Source organism: Musa acuminata, chromosome BXJ3-9 (assembly GCF_036884655.1).
Source record: "Musa acuminata AAA Group cultivar baxijiao chromosome BXJ3-9, Cavendish_Baxijiao_AAA, whole genome shotgun sequence".
Classification (NCBI taxonomy): Eukaryota; Viridiplantae; Streptophyta; class Magnoliopsida; order Zingiberales; family Musaceae; genus Musa; species Musa acuminata.
The window spans coordinates 10895681-10919682 of record NC_088357.1 but is presented as its reverse complement, the minus strand read 5'-3'; the positions used below and the strand labels follow the sequence as shown (position 1 = coordinate 10919682).

Below are 24002 nucleotides of genomic sequence, written 5' to 3'. Positions count from 1 at the left end.
TCCCTCTTCTCTTTCGTCGCCCTTCTTCTTCTATCACGCTTATCTTACCCTCTAGTCAATTATCATCAATTTTTGTCTTTTATCATATTTATAATTTTCTCTATTGTCGTCTTCTTGGACGCTTATCTCTTCCTCTCGTCAATCACCAACATCATTTGTTTTTTCTCTTCTATCATGCTTACATTTCCGTTTCATCCGCCGTTACAGTCTTCTCAACCTGTTTTTTTTATGCTCGTCTCTCTCTCTCCTCCCATCTCCACTGAAGCCACCTGTGGTCTCTCTCTCTCTCTCTCTCTCTCTCTCTCTCTCTCTCTCTCTCTTTTCTCTATTATTTTGTTAGTTTTCAAGTTGATTAATTTAAACGAGTGTAACTATAGATTTGTCTATTATACTTATCAATGTAATCATGATTTTTTTTTCACCACAAATAGATAATAATACCCCAATAGTAATTTTTTATTCTAATTTGGCAGGTTTTATGAATCATTCCTGGGATAAAAGGAAAAACATATACGTAGTAAGTTTTATGAGTTATCTTAAATCATGCATTATTTTTTACATATTATTAAGAAAATTTTAAATTAAAATATAGGAAATCCTGGAAACTGAGAGTGTGAATTTTCTTTTCAGCTTTTTTATTGTCATTATCTAGTTTTTAATCTATCAGGAAATGAATAAAGATATCGACTCTAATACTTTACTGTAGGGTTATGATGAAGCTAAGCTTTAATGAACCTCCCACAACAAGAAAGATGGGTGCAAGGAAAACGAGACTACACTACAAGGGAGATGACATTCTAAGAGAGAAGTCTCCAACAACACAGCGAAGGAGTCTTTGACTAGGAAGGAGACAGATGTGACAGAGCTATGAAGCCATAAAGATACGAGTAGTTCATGAGAAACAAAAGAGAGGTAAATCAAATCAATATTAAATGAACCATGGTTGAGGCTGTGAATCAAGCCGAACCATGTGAGAATTAATAGGAGGCAAGGATACCATGTCAGAATTGATAGGAGGCAAGGATATTAACGGGTAATTATAGATTAATCTTTATACTTAATTATTTTTAGTAATTTTTTTTTATATTTTGAAAAATTATATTAATATTTTTTTTATAATAAAATATCTAGATCTATTTATGATAAAATCGTTTATTTTATAAATGAAAATATAAAAATAAAAGATAAAAAAATAATTTTAATATTTCAGTTTGTGATGACGGATGATTATACTATCGGAGGCTATGAGTTATTATCGTGGATCACGAGAAAAATAATAATGATAAGTAAGGGCTGTTTAAATTTAGAAGATGGTCGGTCATCACATTCGAAAGTGAATCGTTCGCCACTCCGAAAACGATGGAGTTACTCGATGAACTCCTCCAGCTATATCTACATTTTGCCACACTATTCCTAATTCTATGCTGCTAATTTCGTCACCAAATTTGTCGAGACACAAAAGACAACCTCTCCCTAGCGAAAGAAAGTTATCTCTACGTGACATAGCCAACTCATCGTGTCGGTCTCGTGCGGTCCATTTATTCGTGAAAGCTCGTAGTATTATTTTCGTTCGATTAGTTACCGCATAGCGACTTTAGTGCGGCGGATCGGGAAATTGTTCAGTGCGTCACTCCACTGTCACGAGTGCAATGGGTGGAGCCCACCATGGGGCCACCACGTCCCCACTGACATTAAGCTTCGTGCTCCCTTCCCCCTCGACCCCTTCTAGGCGTACCTTCGTCACCTCTTAATCTCCGCCACTTCCCCCACGATTCTGCTGCTTGCCCCCCCTATTCTCACCTTTTGTGAAAGAAATCCGGCGACAGCCACTCCGGGACACTTCTTCCTCTCATGCTCTGCTTGTCACGGAGCATGGGGATTTTCGCATGTTGTTCTCTGCTTCTCCTCTTCTCCACTGCCGCAGGTGAGACAAGGGAGTTCGCTTGCATCGTGCCGTCTCTCGGCCTTCTGTTCTGACCACCGTTTTGCTTCTTTTTCTGCTAAATGTGCTTCTGGTGTTGTGCAGAAGCAGGAATTGTTGGTGTGAACTATGGCCGGGTGGCAAACAACCTTCCGTCGGCTACGGAGGTGGTGGAGCTCTTGAAGTCTAACGGCATCAGTCATGTCAAGCTCTACGACGCTGACCCTTCCTTCCTCCGCGCACTGGCGGGCACCGGCGTCAAGGTGGTGGTCACCGTCCCCAACGAGATCCTGGCGTCCACCGCGGCCCGCCCCGGCTTCGCCCTTGCCTGGGTCCAGCGCAACGTGGTCGCCTACTACCCTTCCACTCAGATCCAGGCCATCGCCGTCGGTAACGAGGTGTTCGTCTACCCTCGCAACCTCACCACCTTTCTCGTCCCAGCCATGCAGAACGTCCACGCCGCCCTGTCCAGCCTCCGCCTCGACGGCGTAATCAAGATATCCTCCCCCATCGCACTTACTGCTCTCCAGAACTCCTACCCGTCATCCGCCGGCTCGTTCCGGCCCGAACTGGTTGTGTCGGTGTTGCAGCCGATGCTGGAGTTCCTACGCCAAACGGGCTCTTACCTCATGGTCAATGCCTACCCGTTCTTCGCTTACGAGGCTAATGCCGATGTGATCTCCCTCGACTATGCCCTCTTCCGGCCCAACCCGGGCGTGGTCGACTCCGGGAACGGCCTCCGCTACTACAGCCTCTTGGATGCCCAGATCGACGCCGTCTTCGCCGCCATGTCCGCCATCAAGTACGAGGACATCAAAATAGTCATCTCCGAGACGGGATGGCCGTCCAAGGGCGACGCCGACGAGACGGGCGCGGGACAAGCGAACGCGGCCGCATACAACGGGAACTTGATCAGGCGGGTCCTTTCGGGCAATGCCGGGACGCCGCTGAGGCCCCAAGCCGACATAGATGTCTACCTCTTCGCCCTGTTCAACGAGAACCAGAAGCCGGGCCCGACGTCGGAGAGGAACTACGGGTTGTTCTACCCAGACGAGGGGAAGGTCTACGACGTCGAGTTCACTCTCGGCGGGAGCAACGGAGGTGGCCTAAGGTGGGAGGACGTCAGGGGCAAAGGACCTTCCACCACGCTGCCACCGTCCTCTTCGAGCGGCACGGTGCGGACAAGCTCAACGGGGGAGAGCTGGTGCGTGGCGAACGCGATGGTGGGGAAGGCGCGGCTGCAGGCAGCGATGGACTACGCGTGCGGCGAGGGGGGAGCGGACTGCCGACCGATCCAGCAAGGGGCGGCGTGCTACGAGCCCGACACGGTGGAGGCGCACGCGTCGTACGCCTTCAACAGCTACTACCAGGGTAAAGGCCGGGCCATGGGGACATGCGACTTCGAGGGGGCCGCCTACGTGGTCTCGCAGCCACCCAGTAAGTGTCCCCTAACCTCACGTAATATACGCCCTCGTTCGGACATGGTTCGGCATTCGCGGTAAATGGCCACAAATTTACCGCCGTTCCCATAAGCAAGTGGGTGCGGGAAGCCGTGTCCAGTGTGGTACGATGTGACGTGTTGCGTCATGTGCGGAGTCTTTCGGCGCTGTCATGACGTAAGCGCTTCTGGTTAATATCTTTGCAGACTGATCACTGTTGCACTTTGGTCACGTTGCAGGGATTGGTAACTGTGCCCTTCCGTCGGGAGCCTGAGCTGAGCTGCAAATAATGGTAGCGATGGGCGGCTTTGGGTGGCTGCATTATATGTTGTAGTTGTCGTAATTATTGGACTATTAAAGACCGTAACAGAGCATGTGAACGGCATGTGAACCGACGCAGTAGCTGATTCACCGTCGCTCTGTTTTCCCTTAGTGGACGACAGCTATGGCGTTGGATTTGTTTGTTTTAACGTTCACCAGCGTCAATGCATGTCGTTTTGTACTCGGTACCATTGGATCTGAACAGTCGGTCTGCCACGTGACCAAGTCCGGTTGATGTTTTGCATCGTGGCACGTGCAAGAGAAGATGAACTTTGTGACACGAACATGTGGGTAGGAAAAGAGATCTTTGGTGGATCGGCAAGTGCATGAGATTAGAAAGGTTTGATAGGTAAGATCGTACACTGTTGCCAATTATTGAGTATTAGCCATGTCGACTGCATTGGGGCCTGAGGAAGCACCTAAATCAATGTTAAAGCTGAAATTTGCCTGAAGACTAAAATTGAACTGAAGAAAAATTATTCAAAATTAAATGAGAATTATTATTATTATTATTATTATTATTTTTATCACGTAGGTATGTCTTCGAACAAGGACGAAGATATAATAATAACTTAATAGTGGATGCTGAATGCTGAAACCATATAGCTAGAGATTGTGGTTCAATCTGAGAAGATCCATTGGATAGACTAAAGTTTTGAATTTTTTTACAATTAAGTTGAATATATTTTTGTTGTTTGATTCTCTTTCAAGGCTCGAAATTATCTTCAAACAATAAGATTCTGTCTTGGTAATTTAACTATAGCAACAAAACAAATTATTCGTTTGAGTGCCATAACCTTCGTTGACTCAGTAGATTTGATTTTGTGGCTCTTTATGGCGATATTATCCCACATCCCCCCTCAGTTACTTTTTTGTTGATAATCTCATAATCATATTATCGTTAATATTTCATCTGTCGCTACAATTAAATGATGTAGTAAGGATATCTAAGGCTTGATTTTGATGACACCTCGCAGCTGGCCATAGAGCTAAATGTGGTTAGCTTGAGATGTGTTGTGCAACTTGACGTCGATGCTGAGTTGTCGGTGCGGCTCGATTTGATCCAAGTGTGTAAGGTTGTCGACGTGGCTTCTTGGCTAGAGAGAATTAGTGTTAGGTCGAGTCGGGATGTCATATGTTGAGTCGATCCGAGATAGAGTTGGGTTACTTTTCCTTCCTTGTTAGGCTCCTGCACATAGATTGAAATCAGAAGGAAAAATCCTGACTCATCCACTCTAAAGCTTAAGTTAGCATGATGGTGATGGGATGGATTTGAGTGTCCGAGATCTGACCCCTTACACCGACCAGGAGGTCGCCTTTTATACTCGTAGTCGAGGGTCGACCATACATGGTCCGTTAATGATTGCTAATACCCTAAGCGATTGACCCATACACTTCGCATAATGCTGATCGACCTGCACGGCTCTATGCCATGTGGTGTTGCTTTGTGCGTTCTCGAGCAATTTCGTACTGTGTGGTGTCGTCTTGTACAACCTTAGGTGCGCGCTACATAATTGATTGTCTTGTACGAGTCTGTGCTAGTGGCACGGGTGCAGGTGATTGTCTCGTACGAGTCCAAAGTGTTACGTTCGCATGTGCATGCTATATCAACTCCGAGGTGCCACATCAGATCTAACGTGACGATTAACTATAGTTACAGGGGAGATGCCAGAATATGCTCATTATTGATTACAATCTCTCGGTTGTGAGTTGTACATGTCGGACGTTTAAATTTTTTGAACAAATTAAAAAAAATATTTTTTTGAAAAATATTTTTTATTTTTAAAATGTTTAATAATATACTTTTACATAAAATATATATAATATTATTGACTTGATAATCAGTCTCCTATCATTTTTTTCTACCTTTCACTCTCTATTTTTTTTCCCTTTTGCTCGATGCCATTGAGTGAATCGATTGTCTTAAAAAGAATCGTTTAAAAATTTCTTAATAATTTTTTTTATATTAGTAATAAGGTGAAAATATAAGATTTTAGAATTCGTTCAAAATTATTTACTTTTCAGAATAAAATTACCAGTCTACCGATCCGATTAGATTTCTCCAAGAAAAGTCGTCCAACAACTCTATGACAAACGATGGAGCCATGCAAGAAGTCCGTACACGAATTAAGAGAAATAACACAGAGTCGATGAGCGATGACACGAGGTGAGCACATCATGTGGATGGTCCGTTGACATCCCAAAGGAGTCTGCACCACAACCTCCCCAAGTAGCGCCCGCGTCCCCTCGCCATTTCCGGACTGAGCCGATGCACCTTTTGTAGCTCCGTCTCTCCAGGAAGACGGATGGAATCCCTCGCATTCGCAACTCGCAGTAGGAACAGCCCGGCGGCGCTCGATCAATTCCCGATCTGCAAGAGGACGACGAGGGCGAGGGCGAGGGCGACGCAACAGCGAAGGTCCTCCTCCTCGCCATTCAACTACAGAACCCCAACCCTGGTCCATCGTTATCGGCGCCCCAATTCCTTTGCTCACTCCTCCTCGTTGATCTTCAGCAAAAGCCCATTACTCTACCCGCCCTCCGGACCCCTGATCCTCCGTCCTCTATGCTGTAGCGCGCACGGCAACGCCGATCATGGTGTCCGTAGCCACAGTTACCATAGTCACCATGGCCACAGCCACAGCCACGACCACGACCACGACCATCACCACCACCATGGGCATGGTCATAGTCATGGCCATGGAGAAGATGGGCTTCCGAACGAAGCTCAGAAGGCTGTCCTCCGCTTCGCAAAGGCTGTAGGGTGGGCAGACCTGGCGGATCTCCTCCGGGAGCACCTGCAGCTGTGCTGCTGCTCCATGGTGTTGCTCCTCCTTGCTGCTGCCTGCCACTGTTTACTGCCTGGTCGAGCGGGCAAACCATTGCAGAATGCCCTTATCGCAGTCGCTTTCCCTCTCGTTGGGGTAATTCCATAACTTATAGATGTTACCTATTCTTTCTCCTCTCTTCCCCCTTCTCTCTCTCTTCCAAGAAAAGGATTGCCAAGCCTTTTAATACTTGTTGTTGAGCGTTCCTTTTGGATGAACTTGTATCAATTGAGACACGTTTGGTAGAATTAGAGATTCCGAATAGCAATAACTGAGAGATCCGTAAACGCATGAAAAAAGTCTCCTCTAACAATAACAGAAAAAAAGAACCAAGCTAATCTTACTGCAAGTGAATTGTAAACATAAAGAAGATTGAATTATAGTTAAATTGTCTGAGATTCAGTTTCAAACTTTTTAGAGAACCTGGAATTCTAGTTTGTAGATAGGAGATTAACCTTGTCGAGGTTTAACCTCATACAACCAGTGAGTAACCCTCCAGTGTCTAATCTTGCAATGAACCTGGCCGAAGGGTTTACGACAATTTTTTTATTTAGGAAGTAAATTTTTTATTTTTTATTTGGCCAAAGGTAAGTGGCAAAGGTGGGATTCGGACCCAGACCTTGCGATAAACTATCAAAACCTTTATCAGCTAAAATAGCTGATATATTTAGGAAGTAAATGTTCATTCTAATATAATCCATCATTCTATTGGAACAGAAATCAAGATAACACTTTTGGAAATAATAGATAATGTATTGAGGGCTTTAGATCCTTCACTCAAATCTTTTTTTCCCATGGAAATATTGATTATGATTTAGTTTGGGGAATTCAGGTTGACCCATTGGATGGCAAAAAGGAGGACATAATGGTCCTTTAAAATCCTACATACATGCTCACAATTCATTTATAACTTTAGAAGGATATTTATGATATCTTGTGACTTTAAAAGGATATCAAATATATTCTTAATGTTTAGATAGGTAAATCTGACAAGACAGTAAACGTCTATTCTCCCAAAAGTTCTGTTCTATAACGAGCACATAGTCTTCTTTTGCATTGATCATCGGGTGTAGTTTTTGACTTAATTTGTTAAATCTAAGTTGTAAGTGGTGTTCTGCTCTTAGTTATGACACTCATCTTAATTTATAAGCTTGTAGTTTTAGCTTAGGGTTAAAAATGGAAATAATACTTGAGAAATGAAAATCATATGGTTTTATCATTTATGAGGCTAGAGGGCTGCAACAATGAACAACCGATAAATTAGCATGGAGGAGCTAAAGGAGAAAATTGGAGCCACTTTCAAGTTGAGGATTTGAGTGAGTTTGCCATCGGTACATTATATAATTGGTCCCAAGAAATGGTGAATGTTTTGCAGGCTCACGCTTTTAAGGTTTTGTAACATGAAATGGTTTCATATGTACTGTCAGAATGCATAAAGTTAATATAGGCTTGGTACAGTTTGAGATGTGTACAAAAAGGTGAAAAATGAAAGAAAAAACTGGAGGATGAAGGAAAAGAAAATCTCTCCTTCTACGTAGGGAATGAGTATGAACTAGAATCTCCTTCTCCCATTAATAAAGAACCTTGGCAGACTGCTGTTACGGAGGCCTGATGGAGTTTTCTTGGTTCAATTATCGTCTCAGCATGATATGTGCAGTCTAGTATGATAATAAATGGAAATGGTACTTTATTATTTAGGACTTAAACTCACATGCTTGTTGTACAACCTTCTTGACATTACAATTGAAATATGCTTGTTTTATAATTTGATTGGAATATGTACTATATGATTTCTTTTCTACGTGCTCAAATAATATTTTAAAGCTGAAATGCCTTGCTCGTGGTAACTTCTACAATATGTACATAGGATGATAGGAAGTCTACTTTTTCACTAGAAACTTTTTATTCTCACCATCAAGGTCTCGGATAGCACATTAATGCCAATTGTGAGAATCAATCAGACTGACATGATATCGAGGTAACGACTGCTATGTCGACTTGTATCACTTGGTAGTTCTGGAGTTAAAAAAAAAAGAAGCCCATGCTTGGTGCTTTGTCAGATCTGTAAGATTAGATGGATTGATAGGGTCCAACCTGTATTTAAAGTCATTCACCATAGTTCATAAGATCAGTATTGTGAACAAGATCAGCCAAGAAAATAACTCAAAAAACAAAATAATAAAATAATAAAATATAGAAATAAAATATATTTTATGGAAATACAAAGATTATGTGCCAAAAACTCTCTCACCCTCGTTATGCATTACAGCTAATGATGAAAAATACTAAAAATTAATACATTAAAAGATACAAAACTGAAATGTAAAAAAAAAAGAAGATAACAAAAATTTTCGAAATTAATTAATTTAAGATAACTATGATGTTTTTATCACAAAATCAATATTTTATGGAGATACTATTATAGAACATGATTATTGTATATATGTCGTTTTAAATTCCAAAGCTCAGTGATGGTCAAGGACTCAAGGTTAGGATAATTCAGACAAGGAATCAATATTTTATTTGAAGAAAGTGTTCACAAGATCAATTTTAAGTCTCATAATATTTCCCGTATGATAGTATCAATAGAAATGACTACTCTTTCTCTCTTTTCCTCTCTCTATATTCCTTGGACAATGATCACTACAATAGTGGTGTTAGACACCAGATGCGATATTTTAAGCAATAACATATGTCATATGCAATAGTGGCAACATTTCCTCTTTTATCTTACTCTTATAATCATATGTTTCTTTTTTGTCTTTTCTCCATCTTAACTTGCCTCTTCTTTTCCTCCTTTTGCTCCTTCCCTCTTTTTGTTAGGCTTTAAATTGGTTAGAATTGGTTAAAATCATTTAACTTTGATCGAAATTGATTAATTCTAGTAGATGTCGATGGTTTTCTGATTGTGAGGATGAAAAATCTGAAAAATTGTTGGTTTGTACCAGTGTCTGCCGTACCGGGCGGTACGTACCGGTCCGCCAGGTACTCGGTACGCGGACCACCCTGTACCGCTACAATACTACAGTACTACACTGTAGCACTGCTACAGTATCGGTACACCAGGGTGTACCGCTCGGTACGCCCTGGTGTACCACCCGGTACACCGGTACCGTACCGTACCGAGCCCGGGTCGAAATTCTGGTACGGTACGGTATGGCGGACCTTGGTTTGTACAATACTGATACTGATCAGGTGTATCATGTGAAAACTAGCTGATACCACCTAGCATGATTCTCACAATTGCTCGCTTCTAGTACATTTTGCTAAGTTGAAATTATAGCCACTTACATTTTGGTAAATTGTTACGCACATGATAAGTGAATTCTCCAAGTAAATCTTCTCATTGCTCTCACATGAGATCTTTTTTTTAAAGTTATAATGCACACTATCTGGAATTTCAAAATTATCGGCCAATAATGTCTAGCACTAGCATAGTTATAGAGTTCATGGTTTGAGCTGAGAAGTTTATCTGGTAATATCATGCAAGTTTTATGTTCAAGTGGGTCATTATCTGCTTTATATTTTGCTGATAAAATTTAATTTCGAAAAATAAATCCAGCATAAACCAACCTTGTACTTGTCTTACCTACTTGTTGTGTCTGTGGTGCATTATTTTGCTAATATGTTGTATTTTCTTTTATCGACACTTTAAATTTAAGTTGTCATAATTTTTTTATTGTTGTGGGCATGTCTTGGGTCACTTGTATTCTACTTTTTAGGTTTCGGCTGCACTTGATGCTATTGTGATCATTGCTTCTGGAAAAGTGAATATCCACGTGCTCATGGCCCTTGCAGCCTTTGCTTCAGTATTCATGGGGAACTCATTAGAAGGTGGCCTGCTTCTTGCAATGTTTAACCTGGCTCACATTGGTAATACTTGATTCAATTTTTTAGCTCTTATATTTTAAATGTTTATGGAAGCATCTCAAGGTTATACTGAGTTTGAATTTTGAATGCACAATCTTGTTTGCAGCCGAAGAGTATTTTACCAGCCAATCAATGATTGATGTCAAGGAACTCAAAGACAACTTTCCAGATTATGCACTATTGTTAGATGTAAATGGTGATGAACCTCCTCAATTCTCAAAATTGGATTATGCAAAAGTTCCAGTTTGTGATCTTGAAGTGGGTTCATATATACTGGTCAGGGCCGGTGAGGTTTGTGCCAAATATTTGATAACTTTTGTTTGTAAATTTGGATGATTTTTGAGATTTTATGATACTCCTTTCATGATGATGATAATTTACTTTCAAGTCTTTGTGAATATTTTCCCCCAAAGAAGTTTTCATGTATGTTTGCCATAGTGTATTTTGTTCATGGTATTTTTCTTGTGTAGGTATTGACACTTTGTTGATCCCATCATGTAAAGTTGTTAATAGTAATACACTCTCTACTATGCCTGTTGTCAAGTTGCTGCCTGGCATGCTGCTTTGAAAACCGTTTAGTTTCAAACTAACATGTTGTTCACAGTTATCCTGGAAATGTGAACCAAACACTTAGAAAACAGTTTGTACAGGCTTTGGTAACCTATTAGTCCAGAGTGACACTGATATACTAGGTGGTATATCAGCCTATACTATCCAATATCGAATAAAATAATAAAAAAGCTAAAAACTATAAGTGAATGCAATATACTAGTACCAATCAAGGTTTGTAATCTCATGCTGGACCAACCCTTACCAGTTCCAGGCTGGACCGGTATATACTGCTAGTACTGACATTCAGTACAATGGTATGGACCAACACTCTGTCAGGGGAGGGAGAGGAGGGGAGGATGTTAGGACAGAGAGGAGGGGGAATGAGGAGGAAGAGGAAGAGGAAGAGACAAAGGAGGAGGAGAGGGTGAAATATTAGAGAAGAGGCGGTGGGCTTGGAAGAGAAGGGGAAGTCATGGCCCCGAACATTATTATTATTTTTGTTTTTAATGCATCGAACTGGACCGCCCGAAATGGAAATGGTCCATTCACCAGTTCCTACGTGAAATCGAAGTCTATGCCTCTATGGTATCAATACTGGTTTTTCATAGTCGATTTTGCTTAAGTCATGTGGCATCCTAAGCTACACCTACTAGCTATCGAGCTAGCCTACTTTCAACCTCTAGTAGTGCTGTAGAAATTGCAAGAGAGGATTAAGTTAGTTAATTAGTAAATGTGCAGTCAAACTGTGGTCATCACACAACCAAGGCACTTGAAGCCAGGACTGCAAAAGCAAACAAAGGCATCTGAGATTTATTAGGCTACCAAGTGCTTATGCGAGCTTGAATGGTCACGCTAGGGGTGTCTAAAGGCAAGTCCATGCACAATAAACACCCATGCACTTGTGACGAATGACAAGCAGGCTCGATGCATGTGATGAACTATCCCATAGGTACTATGTGGGACAGCTCTCGTCCCTTGTGCCATTGGAGGGGTACAAGTGGGCTGATGCATCTATTAAAACCTTGATGTCAGCTACAAAATGTAGTACTCAACAGTGGACAACCAACTCGATCACATATGCAACTTTGTGTCAGTGAAGCCTCATGTTTTTAGCATGGAAAGCATTTAAAATCATCCAACCTTGTTTACTGAAGCATTACTGCTTCCTCATTTTTGGCTCTATAAATAATTTTAAAGGCTTTGAAGCTGTTTACATTTGTTGGGGTTTGTTTTCCTATGTGTACATATGTGGAGTGGAGTTTGATATGAATGCACTTTTCATTTTCAAGAAAGTAGGTAAAACTAATTCGTGTCAGAAGGGGGCTTTTAGTGTGCCCTGCTATATATTCATGTAGTGGCCTTGTAACTCTCTTCTTTTCTAGTTTAGTGAGAAAAAGAAACATTTCAAGGTTGGACCTCCATGGCATTCTTTTGAGTTTTGACATCAAGTGAGCACAAACCTGAAGGTTGGTACATGTATTAATTTGTGTGGCATGATGTTAATTACCTTGCTTATGGTTGGACCAATACAATCTTGTTCGCTGCCCTTTTTTGGTGGTGATTTGGTAATCGATCAAGTTCAGAATGTTATTTGTTGCCAATCCTCCTTTTCATTGTATGGAGAATCTTGAATATGCTAACAATAGATAAATTGCTAATTGTGGAGGCTGGCTCTTTTTGCTCTCTTTGGGAAACTTGTAACCTAGGGCTTTTACCTTCCAAGTAGTTTTTTTGGTTAATTGGAAAATATTCTGGACTTCCAGTCTCCTAAACTTGCCTTGCTTATGGGTTGTTGTTAAAGTTGACTGTCATAGTGTCAATTATGATATATTATCAATTTTTTAGGCAATAATTTGTCAATCACATATGGACTCTTTTTAATGGAGTTGTGCTTATAGACACATTTTTTCTCATGAAAGGGCTTTTTAATAATGATCATCAATGCCCTTCTCTGGTCATGTTGATATCTTATCCCTTTCTTCCCTGACTTCTTTTTTGATCCTTCTCCTTAGTCTTGTTGCCAGCAGTAGAGAGTCTTCTGCATTCACCTGCTGCAGATTTGCCTGTTTGGTGGCTTTATTTATTTGTTTATTAATTCCTTCTTTTCTTCTTCTTGTCCTCTTCTTTTCCAAGTAAAATTTGATAATAGTCACTGCCTCACTATCATAGAGTATGATCTATCGAAATCCTTGTGAGGTGAGTTGGGGACCTTAAAAGAGTCAATAGGATGAGTCATCTTAGGTTTTTGTTGTGTTGACTTGAAGCATCATTAGGTCCTATGTAAAGCACCTGTCAAGAATCCAGATTGCAACCTGACTTGGTTTGGACATCCTGGAAGGCAGGAAGCACAATCCTGTAGATTGTTACATGCATTGATTAAAATGGAGTTAAGTGCCCTTGCTTTTGGTTGAACCATACTCATAATATATATATTTTTTGTAGCCCGTCTTCTGCCATACGGTCTCAAGGTGCATCTCCACTAGTCCACTGTCTATTCTGTTGCAAATTATTGTTTAAAGAATTACTTTAATCACTTTATATCTGATTAATTCTGCATACAACGTTGCAAATAATACTTGGCCTAGTGGCATGCAGATGCTATTCTGCTTGTTCTTTCCATAAACAGTCTCAAAATTGAAAACACAGCACTTATGATCTTTGTGACTTCTCTTGTTCTGTCTTTGTCTGTTCCTAGAGTGGTTTTAATATGTGAGATGTGTGATGTTATGCTTCTTGTTTCTCTTAAGGATCACTTGATATCCTCAGTGCTTATTTACTTAGGATTGACAGAGTGATGCCTTTCTTAGGCCGTTCCGGTAGATGGAGAAGTTTTTCAAGGGGCATCAACGATTACTATTGAACATTTAACTGGTGAAACCAAGCCGCTAGAAAGAGGAGTTGGAGATGCAATTCCTGGTGGTGCACGGAACTTGGAAGGAATGATGGTTGTAAAGGTTTGATTGAACCTCATTGGAACTTTTTCCATCATTTAAGATCATCTTAAACTTTTAAATGTTCATGAATGTCTTCCAGAACTATGCTGTGTGCCTTTCAATTTTACATGGACTCTTATGTTTATCACAACAAAAAACAACCAATAAAACCTTAACTCTCAACACTGTTTACAAACTAAATAGGTAGAATCGATTGCTTGGTTACTAGGAACATCCACCACTTTCACATCAACTGAAAACTTGAGTCTTACAATTTTTATATTCATTGAATTTTCTGAAATGAACTTCTTACTAAAGATCTTACATTCCTTGCAATCCAAATATGATATGTTATGCAATGGCACCAATCCATAGCTCCTTCAAGATATGGAGTATATTTTTGCCTCTACAACTACAAAATAATCAAACTTCTTGATGAAGGATGTTTCTTGATATGAGATTTTAATAAAATACATCAAGTTTCTGATCAATTAAATAGTGAAGCATAAATGATTAGCTGATTCTGCATTTCTGTTACAAAAAACACAACTAATTTTATGCAAAACTTTTTTGATTAATCTATCTTGACTTAGGAGTCTTCCTTGGATTGCTGACTAAAGAGTGAAGGCATATCTCAGCAATCTTTTTTAAATGAACCAATTTTATATCATTGATCTGGAATATTTTGTTCTTTTGTATCATCCATGGTTTCCTGATGCTAATTGCTTTTGTAATATTAGGCAACTGTCTTTCTGCACAATTTGAATTCCAAATTTAATTCTAGTGATTTCCATCCAAATAATCTGTCTTTGGGCAACTGAAATGGCTATCTTGCATTAATGACAAAATCTGCTACCTTTGCCTTCTAATAAACATCTGATTCAACTGGAGTACACCACTTGATTTTAAAACACCTCTTGCAAGCCAATGATCATACCATATCGATCTTCTTTCCAAACAATACCTTATTGTACTTGATATGGTATGCTCAATGCAGCTGCTTGTCTGATTGAAAGGTCTAGGAGACTTGGATAATATTCATTTATGGTACCTGTCTTATAAAATCATGTTTGACAAGTATCATGATCATACATAACAGTGATTTAAAAAGCACTAGGCGCCAAGGTCCAAAAACGCCCGAGGCGCTAGGCGCTCGTCCAAGCGCTCGCTCGAGCGAAGCGAGGCGCTAAAATATAAAAATATAAAATATAATTAATAAATATAATTATTTAAAATTTTAAATAAAAATATGCTATTAAATTAAGAAAATCTAAGATACAAAATCACAATAATATATTATTAATCTATTAACAGTATTGAAAATTAATCATTTCAAATAAACTTAATAATATTAACAGTATACTGTATACGTATACTGTTAAACGGAAGTGTAAAGGGGTGCTGAGCCTGCTGACTGAGAAAAGAGGAAGCGACAGCGGCGAGTGACGACAGCGGCGAGCAGCGGCAGCAGGAGCAGGAGTGGGAGCTGGAGCAGGAACGGCGAGCAGCGGGAGGCGTGAGCGGCAGCGGTAGCGTTTGCAAGCAGCGACAACGGCGAGCAACGGGATCGGGAGCAGCAGCGGCGAGGGTTAGGGTTCGGTTGTCACTTATATCAGTTTTAGTTGGTTCGATTGAACCAACTAACCATCGGAGACCGAACCAGGACTAAACCAGACCTAAAATCCTGGTTTGGTCGCCTTGGTTAACCCAGGCGCTTGCCCGAAGCGTCCAGCGCTTGGGCTCGGGTGAGTGCCCAGGCGGCGCCTGTTTGAAGCGCGCCGCCTGGGAGATTAGCGAGGCGCTCGGGCCTCGCCTCGCCTCGCCTGAGTGCCTAGGCAAGCGCCCGAGCGTCTTTTTAAATCGCTGATACATATCATTTAGGACAACATACTGTATTATGGTATAATATCTAGATAAAGAAAAAAATATAAAATGGCTCAATGAGTAAAGTTGATAATTGTGATAATTGTTAACATGTTTCATACATATATCAAGCATCCAAGTCTTTGAAACCTCACCATCTAAGCCTAAATGATATCAAGTCTTCCAAGGGCTAGATGATTTATTGGTATAACATATTTCTTGTACTAGTCCAGTGTTTATAATATTGTTAGACCAAATCTCATACTGATGCTGCATGTGGTCAAAGCCAGTAGATCTACACATGGAACTAGAAAGATTTGTGATTGGTCGAGCCTAAAAGGTCAGAAATCAATTATGTATGCTAGTCAGATTGACCTATATCGGATCCATACCATGCTAAACCCATATCAATTGATATAATAGAGGATTTTACTTTGGTATACATATACCATCAATACGAGTCATTTTTGTCCTAGTATGTAGTTTACATACTGACCAACAATGATTTAAATTTTAGTTTAATATTGGTTCTGGGATTGTATGGAACTATTATAGTACTGCCTGGTATTATTCAATGATCAACAAACCGGGCAGTCTCGGACAGGGTTTGAGCAATCCACTTGTGAAACAATTAATTGGCTCTATATTTTTAATTTTTTATCCTAATAAAAATCTCTAAAAACACTAGTTGCCCTTCTCCCACCCTGCACCTCCCTCTTCTTGTACTGTGGTATATTTTGGTTTACCATTTATTAGTATGCCAAAATGGATTGGACTCATATCGGTCCAACTATCGACCACACATGGGTTTGATACCCAAAATATAAAATCTTGGTACCATTGAATAAACTAGTATAGTTATAAGTCATGAGCATTGTGCTTGTATTGAGCTATATGTTTAAATATCTGGATTGGTAAGTACTAGTCCGTATTGGCTGGCATGGTCGAGATTTGAAACTTTTCTGACCAATATAGATTGGTACATCAATCCAAGGCAAGATGATTATTTCTATCTTTGCTGGTGGGATTTTCATATATTTATTCCTTTTAAAAGTTTGAAATCAACTATATAGTATATAGTATATACCTTTACAAAAATAGTTGGATTAATGTTAGAAAATGCATTCTATGCCATTCAGTATTCATATGTAGTCATATGATTGCATTTTATAGTGATTATGCGGGCTCAACACGCAGCCAGCCACATATGTGGATAGTTGCATATATGGTCCATATACCACAAGTCCACAACTGCTTTTTAGAATAGTGAGTTGGATTTCATGATATGTACCCTCAGGTACTTGTATCAAAGTTCAATTATGTCAAGTTTTTAAATAAATCTTAAAATTACACTTCTCAATGGAAACACACTTTTTCATTCTTCTAATTGGTGAACAATCTGCAGGGGATTTATCTTGTCTTTTTTCTAGGATGCAGACTGTTAGTCACCTCAAGTGCACTTCTGGTCTGCATTATATCTTTTGTAAACTATGGCCACCAAAAGGCTTTCTAAAGCATCTAAATTACTCCTTTTCGCTTGCCACTGTATATACTCAGCTTGCTTATAGCATAAGCAATGTTAGGTACCCTAAAGCATGGATTTTAATTTTGGTCATACCATTTAGTACAGATTGGCATTCAATGGCTGACCAATACACGAACCAGACAACTTCATCTACTGCAATCCTAGACCCAACCAGGTTTAATTGGTTCTATTGATTGGAACAAACAAATTAGGCAAAAGGAACAACTTGAAATGATATTGGACATGGTTTGACATACTGCTCGAAATGGTATGGTACGGGCAATATGTATTGGTCCGACAGTTGATCGAAATGTGAACCACCCTATACCCAGCAGTATAGTAGTTGTGGGGGGGTGGGGGGTGGGGTATTAGGTGATACACTCTCCGTACCAGGCAAAATGGCCGAAATCAATCAAGGGCCTAGATTGAATTTGTTCCAACGGTTAATTTAACTGTTGGACCCATTTTAATGCCTATTTAACCTCATTCCTTCTCTCTTTCACTCTATTTCAATCTCAAATCTTCTAACACTCTTTCTCACTCAATCACTCTCTCTTTCTCACAAATTCTCACTCTTGTTCAATATCAATGGAAAAACCATTCGGAACATGCTGCAAAGCTGCTCATCAACGTTCAAAAAAGATAAATCCACTATCCTTTCCTTATTTGGATTTTTTTTATTGAAATAGAATTAAATTTGCATTTAGTTCTAATTAAAATGCCCTAATTTAGGTTTTTTCTCTAATTTTCATGTATTTTTAGATATTTTCTAGGCATTTTTTGGAACCATTGGCACGTTCCGATGTACCATATATCGGTGCATTGGTACAGCCCAGTATGTATCGGACCAGCCAAAGACCGACACGGCCAGTTGGCATGAAATTGCAGTCCTTGATATTGGATATTCTTGGTCTGGTATGATGATGTATTTCATGTTGGTGGCAAGTATCACCCTATCAGCTGGCATAACTTGGGGTGTTGATGGCATTTAATTCTTGTTTGGTGGCACATGATCCAATTGTTAAAATTAGAGATTCACTCTAATAACTTTGTATAGGCTTGCATTGAAAATTCCTACTTCAGACTGCATTCAAGGAAAGCTAAAACAACAAGACCTGTAATTGTTTTATTCGTGAAGCTTTATTCTTCTATATCCTTGTTACAGAAGATGTAACAAGTTTGCTGTCTTGGAGTTACTCTGTGGGTTATTGCTTAAAGTTTGTCATAATTACTATTGTCCATCTCTTCAGGGGCAGAATCATGGCCCATTTTCTTTGTCTTCTTTAATTATCAATTTGTGATTTAGAATTAATCAAGTTATACCTTTGTTTCTTTTATTTTTCCTGCTTTAGGTAACTAAGTCGTGGGAGGATTCAACACTGAACAAGATTGTTGAGCTGACAAAAGAAGGTCAACTAAATAAGCCAAAACTAGAAAGGTGGCTAGATGAATTTGGCGAGTACTATAGCAAGGTTGTTGTTGCCCTATCTTTGGGAGTCGCTCTTTTGGGACCTTTTATTTTTAAGTGGCCCTTCATTGGTAACTCAGGTAATTTTGATAGAACTTTAATAATTATCATCTTGGCATCTTATTTTTTTGTCTCAATTTGAACAAGTTGAACTGAACTTTGTATCATTCAGAGGATTAATCAGAACTTTTAGCGTTGTCTTTAAAGATTATGTCACAAAGCATAAAATATGATTTTTTATGACAAATATATTCCTTTGGACATGGTTTATTCTTCTGCAGTTCTTGTGATCTCATGTTACCATCTTTATAAAAAATCTTTTACGATCATAATCAAATACTTCTTAATGCTCATTATTGATGTAATAGGTATGAGTTGTATGACTAATAATCACAACTGGAGACTCATCATTGTTCACCTATATTTGATTTGATAAGACATGCTGGGGCTTCTTTCAATCATATTAATTTCAAATCATCATTCTATGGAACAAAGAAAAGGGAAGGGGGAGATCAAGAGAAGAAGAGGAGGTGGCAGGCAGTTCGACGGTGGGTGGCAGTGGACAGAATGAGGAGAATCACATTTTTGGGTGGGGGTGTTACTTGTGTCCCTGTAATCTTAATATTGGAACTGTTATTGTCATTAACAAAAATAGCTTAAATTTATATGAAATATGAATGCCTTTTAGCTTATATCGTTATAAAAATATAGAATATTGTCACTAGATGAATATTCCACCAGTCAAATTTCCATCTCCTTATACTCAAAGAGTTACTCTAACTGGCACTGTTATTATGCATGAAAATAATGTAAACATTATTGTCCTTCAGTTTCTTTTTTCATGTGAAGCTTTCTAAAGACTGGCACCAGTAAATAAAATATATTATGTATCTGATTTTGGAGGGCACTCTGCGTGTAGTGGGAATTTAGCATTGGCTTGAGAATGATCAAGGAATCACACCCTGAACTAGTAGGGTGGGCTCGAAGAATTTCTTTAATTGCCTTCATGAAGTTATTTGTTCAGATTTCCTATGGTTGGTTCTCCAATGCTTTAAAAGATCACTATTTTGAATACTATACTTGAATCTTGAGCCTTGAGCCTTATTTATGTGAAATTGTCAGTATAGAGTTCTAACTCTTGATGTAAAAAATCTGCTTGTGGACTGTAATTGCTATTTGAAAATGTTTAATATGATATTAGTTACTGTTTGTGGTTTTTGCCCTTTTTGCTATAACTTGGAGATAGATCTAGGGATATTTATTCCTGTAATAAATGAAGTCCTTTGATACACTATTGTGACTTGAAGTTTTGAATGGTTCTTTATTGATTTTTGCCTTGTAGTTTCTAGGGGTTCAGTTTATCGTGCTTTAGGTTTTATGGTAGCAGCTTCTCCTTGTGCATTGGCTGTCGCACCCTTAGCATATGCTACTGCAATCAGTGCATGTGCACGTAAGGTAACAGTTAACAACTTTTTTCAACTTTTGAACCATACTGACTGCTATAATATTCCTTGATCTATGTTGATATCTACATTCAATCTGTTTAACCATTTTTGATATCATCAACGTAGCTTAGCTTTCAATTCTCTTACTGGTGTATAACAAATCTTGTATGCTTAATTTCTTGGTAAAAATAATTTCTGTTGTTTTATCTACTTATTAGCAAGGTCTGCAATACCGAGTGATACTGCTCGTACTGGGCGGTACGTATCGGTCCGTCAGTAGACTGGTACACGGATCGCTCGCTACCAAGCGGTACCGTCGATCGAGGCGTTATCGTCGTCAGTGACCAAGGGAGAAGAAAGAAGAGGGAGAAGGAGAAGAAAGAAATAGGAAAAAAAGGGAGAACCAGAAGATCGTTGCTCTCCTCCTTGGTTGTTGGCGACTTCTTATCCGCGCACAGGAGAAGAGGCATCGGCATCGCGGGGCGGAGAGAGGCGAAGATTTTTTTTTCTTCTCTTCTCGGGCGACGCCGCCTATAAATTTTTTTTATCTGTGACGTCGCCCGAGGCAATGTCACAATTTTTTCTTTTCTTTCGAGAAGAGAGGCGACGTTGCCGAGGCAACGTTGCCCCACATAGAGGTAAACCGAGTGGTTTACCTATATATATATATATATAATTTATAATTATATATATACATATATATATATATACCGAGCGGTATACCGAAATATACTGCTCGGTATACAGAACCGTACCATACCGAATAAGTCTCGAAATTTTGGTACGGTACGAAATTTCAATCCTTATTAGTTTATTGTTATATTTTTACTTCTTTACTCAAAGTTTAGAACTTTAGATCTCAGTGCATGCTTCAGCTGCATAGATTGACAGATAGGGACTTAAAGGTGTTGGCTGTACATGCTCATACCAAGTTGTTGAGATGTGCTCTGTCTACAGGGATTCTTTCTTTGATGCGGAGAATACTTCGAGCAAAAGCTAGAGAAATTAAAGCTAAACTAAAGTAATTTGATATGTTGAAAATATTAAAGAAACAGATTTTCTTATGCTTGGAGGCCAACAAGCTATCATTTATGTAGCTAACTAAAAGAACTTATGAGAGGAAATATTTCATTTTTGGAACCACATGTCCTTGCAAAATTATTGTGGAGTATGTTTGCTCTTATCTGTATGTTCTGCTTCTCACATGTGATCATGAGTAATGGCCTCTTATACCTTATGGTTGCCATCAATTTAGCGTTGCCCCGCATCCTTGCCTCTGTGTTCTGTACCATTAGGATTAAGTCTTGTTATGGCTAGGATCTTGCTATGTTCTTGCAATTGAGCGTTGCCCCGCATCCTTGCCTCTGTGTTCTTTTACAAGATCCAGGTGGGATCGGATAAGGCTCCACCTCCTCTTGTTTGTCATTCAATTCCTTTGAGCCATATAACAATATTCAAGAACTCTGAAGTGGTAATCAGCTAAAAGAAAGAAAGAAATGAAAGTAGTTAATAGGGCATTATACGTATCTTGCTATGTTCTTGCAATTTCAGCAGCTAATTTTTGCCTTTGCTCCCTGTAAATACCTTTGAGGATTTTCTCTGCCTCAAAGCAGAAAAGTCTGGTTTAGAAAAGGCTGAGGTTTGTTTGTTGCCTTGGTAAGCTTCTATTGTGATGGCAATGGCCACCAAATCATCCATTGTTGTGTGATATTGTAGAAGCACCTATTTTACATAGTCTATCAGAAACAAAATGTTCAACTAATGCTGTAACCATGCTGTACCCTGCTTATTATCATGTGGAGAAAGCATCATGCTTTAAGTACCAAGAAAGAACACCCCAGCTTGCCATAACAGAGCCATGATCTTCAGCTAAACCAGTGCAGCTCAGGGCAAAGAAATTGTAGCATTTCAATCAAGCAATACAAGGTGTGATAATTTCTAGGCAAACAGTGGCTGCCTTCAAAGAATAGGTTCTTTATCAAATGTGCCTGTTGTCATCTCACTTACAGATGGATTTGCCATTGGTGGTTGCTTATATGCTGTCTTATGTTACCACCGCCTTAGCCTCCAGCCATTTTTGAGGGCTTATGCAATATTTAGGTTGTCATTCTATTGTTTAGGGCTTAGATCATTTTTGTCTCTTTTAGTTGCTTCGCCATAACTGCTTCCTAAACATGGGAATGCAAAAGCAACAAGGACTGACACTATATATCCTACTTGTTGAATAGAATGCCAAATTGTCTTCAACTAAAATTTTCAGGATCAGAGCTTCTGTGGTTTGAAGGATCTTGATCTAGCAACTTAACTTCTCTTCAGTTTTGTTATGTCTGACAATTTCCCAATTCTTGTTTGATGAATTTGCATAAATAAATTGCTTTTACCTGACAACTAAGTGCAATCTTTGTCCTATACACTTGTGAATATTTGTTGTCGAATAGCGTTTTAAATTGTCTTCAACTAATTGGTTCTGGATCAGAACTTGTGTTTGGATGGGATAATGACAAATTCCTAATCTTGGTTGATGAACTTACATGATTAAATTTCCTTTACCTGTCAATTAATAGCAATCTCTATGTCACACCAAGGTTAACAATTTTGATTGGTTTGGTATGGTATGGTACACCAAGGTTAACTATAAACCTTGCGTCACACCAAGGTTTGCTGTACTGTGACATACCGCTCGATACGGATTACGGGTGGTATGTACCGGTTTGACAGAGGACCGATATGAGCAGTATATATTGGGTTGTTGGTATGTCCCACCATATAATGTGTCAGTACGTCAGTATGGTTTGGTATGTACTGTATTAACGGTCGGTTGGTATATTGGTACGAACTAGTAAGGCGAATCATGCGTCACACAATAATCACATATGGTAAAGTTACCTGCCTTGTTCTTTATTAGTATCAGAATGCTTCTAAGATTAGAATTTCATGCCTTTTGTTTTGCCACGCAAAAACATCTTGCTAATTGTTAATAATCTTTGTTTTCTCAATTTGCATTTTATGTTCTCTCTATCTCTGTCCTACATCAACAGCATTTAGTATTTACTCTTCTTGGATGTCCAAGCTTGAATTGTTTAAATTAGAACATAGGTATGCCTGTAACTTAGATTCATCAATTGTGCCATGAGCATGGCCTAAGATGATGCAACTAAATCCTCGTTACATACAAGATCAGACAATGTGATGGAAATTTTAGGAACTTAAGAAGAATCGTTAGAGCTATATTATGCCATTTAAAGTATGACACTTCATAAATCACGTATGTGCCTATATGGTAAAAGTTGATTGTCAATGGATTTTAATATTAATTTCAAGTTATTTGCCTAAATCATAATGTGCAACTCTTGTTACTTTCACCAATTTGATTTCTTTTTCATTATTGTAGGGAATTTTGCTGAAGGGTGGGCATGTCTTTGATGCTCTTGCTGCTTGTAAGTCTATAGCATTTGATAAAACTGGAACTCTAACAACAGGGAAGCTTATGTGTAAGGCAATTGAGCCGATTCATGGCCATTGGTTTGGGGAGAGCAAATCTGATGTCTCTTTGTGTTGTATGCCAAATTGTGAAAGTGAAGCTTTAGCTGTTGCTGCGGCAATGGAAAAAGGAACTACCCATCCTATTGGGAGGTGAACAAGCATAATTTATTCACTTAGATTATTTTTATTACTGTGGTAGTCACCAAGTGAAATAGAAGCGACTTTTTTTTCAATATACCTCTTGTATTCTTCCTTTTCAAGGCACAATAGCTCTGAAGTATGCGCACCAAGAAATAAAAGTTTATGGGAGCACAAGAACCTTAAAACGAGCATATGGGAGGAATTTAAACTTTA

At 39.3% G+C, this 24002-nt stretch overlaps 2 protein-coding genes across 3 annotated transcripts in view; both read left to right on the top strand.

The window, feature by feature from the left end:
- The first annotated feature begins 1701 nt into the window (after window positions 1–1701).
- LOC103998058 (glucan endo-1,3-beta-glucosidase 11) lies at window positions 1702–3862 on the top strand. The gene is made up of 3 exons (XM_009419432.3): window positions 1702–1924; window positions 2027–3358; window positions 3600–3862. The coding sequence occupies exons 1-3, from the start codon at window positions 1852–1854 to the stop codon at window positions 3632–3634; spliced, it is 1440 nt and encodes a 479-aa protein (XP_009417707.2). The 5' UTR covers window positions 1702–1851; the 3' UTR covers window positions 3635–3862.
- A 1974-nt stretch (window positions 3863–5836) lies between these two features.
- LOC103998056 (probable cadmium/zinc-transporting ATPase HMA1, chloroplastic) overlaps window positions 5837–24002 on the top strand; it is a 39992-nt gene continuing 21826 nt past the window's right edge. For both annotated transcript variants that reach the window (XM_009419431.3, XM_065169267.1), the window contains exons 1-7: window positions 5837–6605; window positions 10232–10382; window positions 10486–10670; window positions 13739–13885; window positions 18605–18800; window positions 20063–20175; window positions 23557–23798. In XM_009419431.3, coding sequence (XP_009417706.2) covers window positions 5988–6605; window positions 10232–10382; window positions 10486–10670; window positions 13739–13885; window positions 18605–18800; window positions 20063–20175; window positions 23557–23798 — 1652 coding nt within the window. In that variant the 5' untranslated portion in view covers window positions 5837–5987. The remainder of the gene's footprint in view (window positions 6606–10231; window positions 10383–10485; window positions 10671–13738; window positions 13886–18604; window positions 18801–20062; window positions 20176–23556; window positions 23799–24002) is intronic.

Coding starts and splice junctions, on each gene's coding strand:
- LOC103998058 (XM_009419432.3), top strand. CDS start 1,852: ATGCTCTGCTTGTCACGGAGCATGGGGATTTTCGCATGTTGTTCTCTG. Junction 1,925..2,026: donor CCTCTTCTCCACTGCCGCAG/GTGAGACAAGGG, acceptor GGTGTTGTGCAG/AAGCAGGAATTGTTGGTGTG. Junction 3,359..3,599: donor CGTGGTCTCGCAGCCACCCA/GTAAGTGTCCCC, acceptor GTCACGTTGCAG/GGATTGGTAACTGTGCCCTT.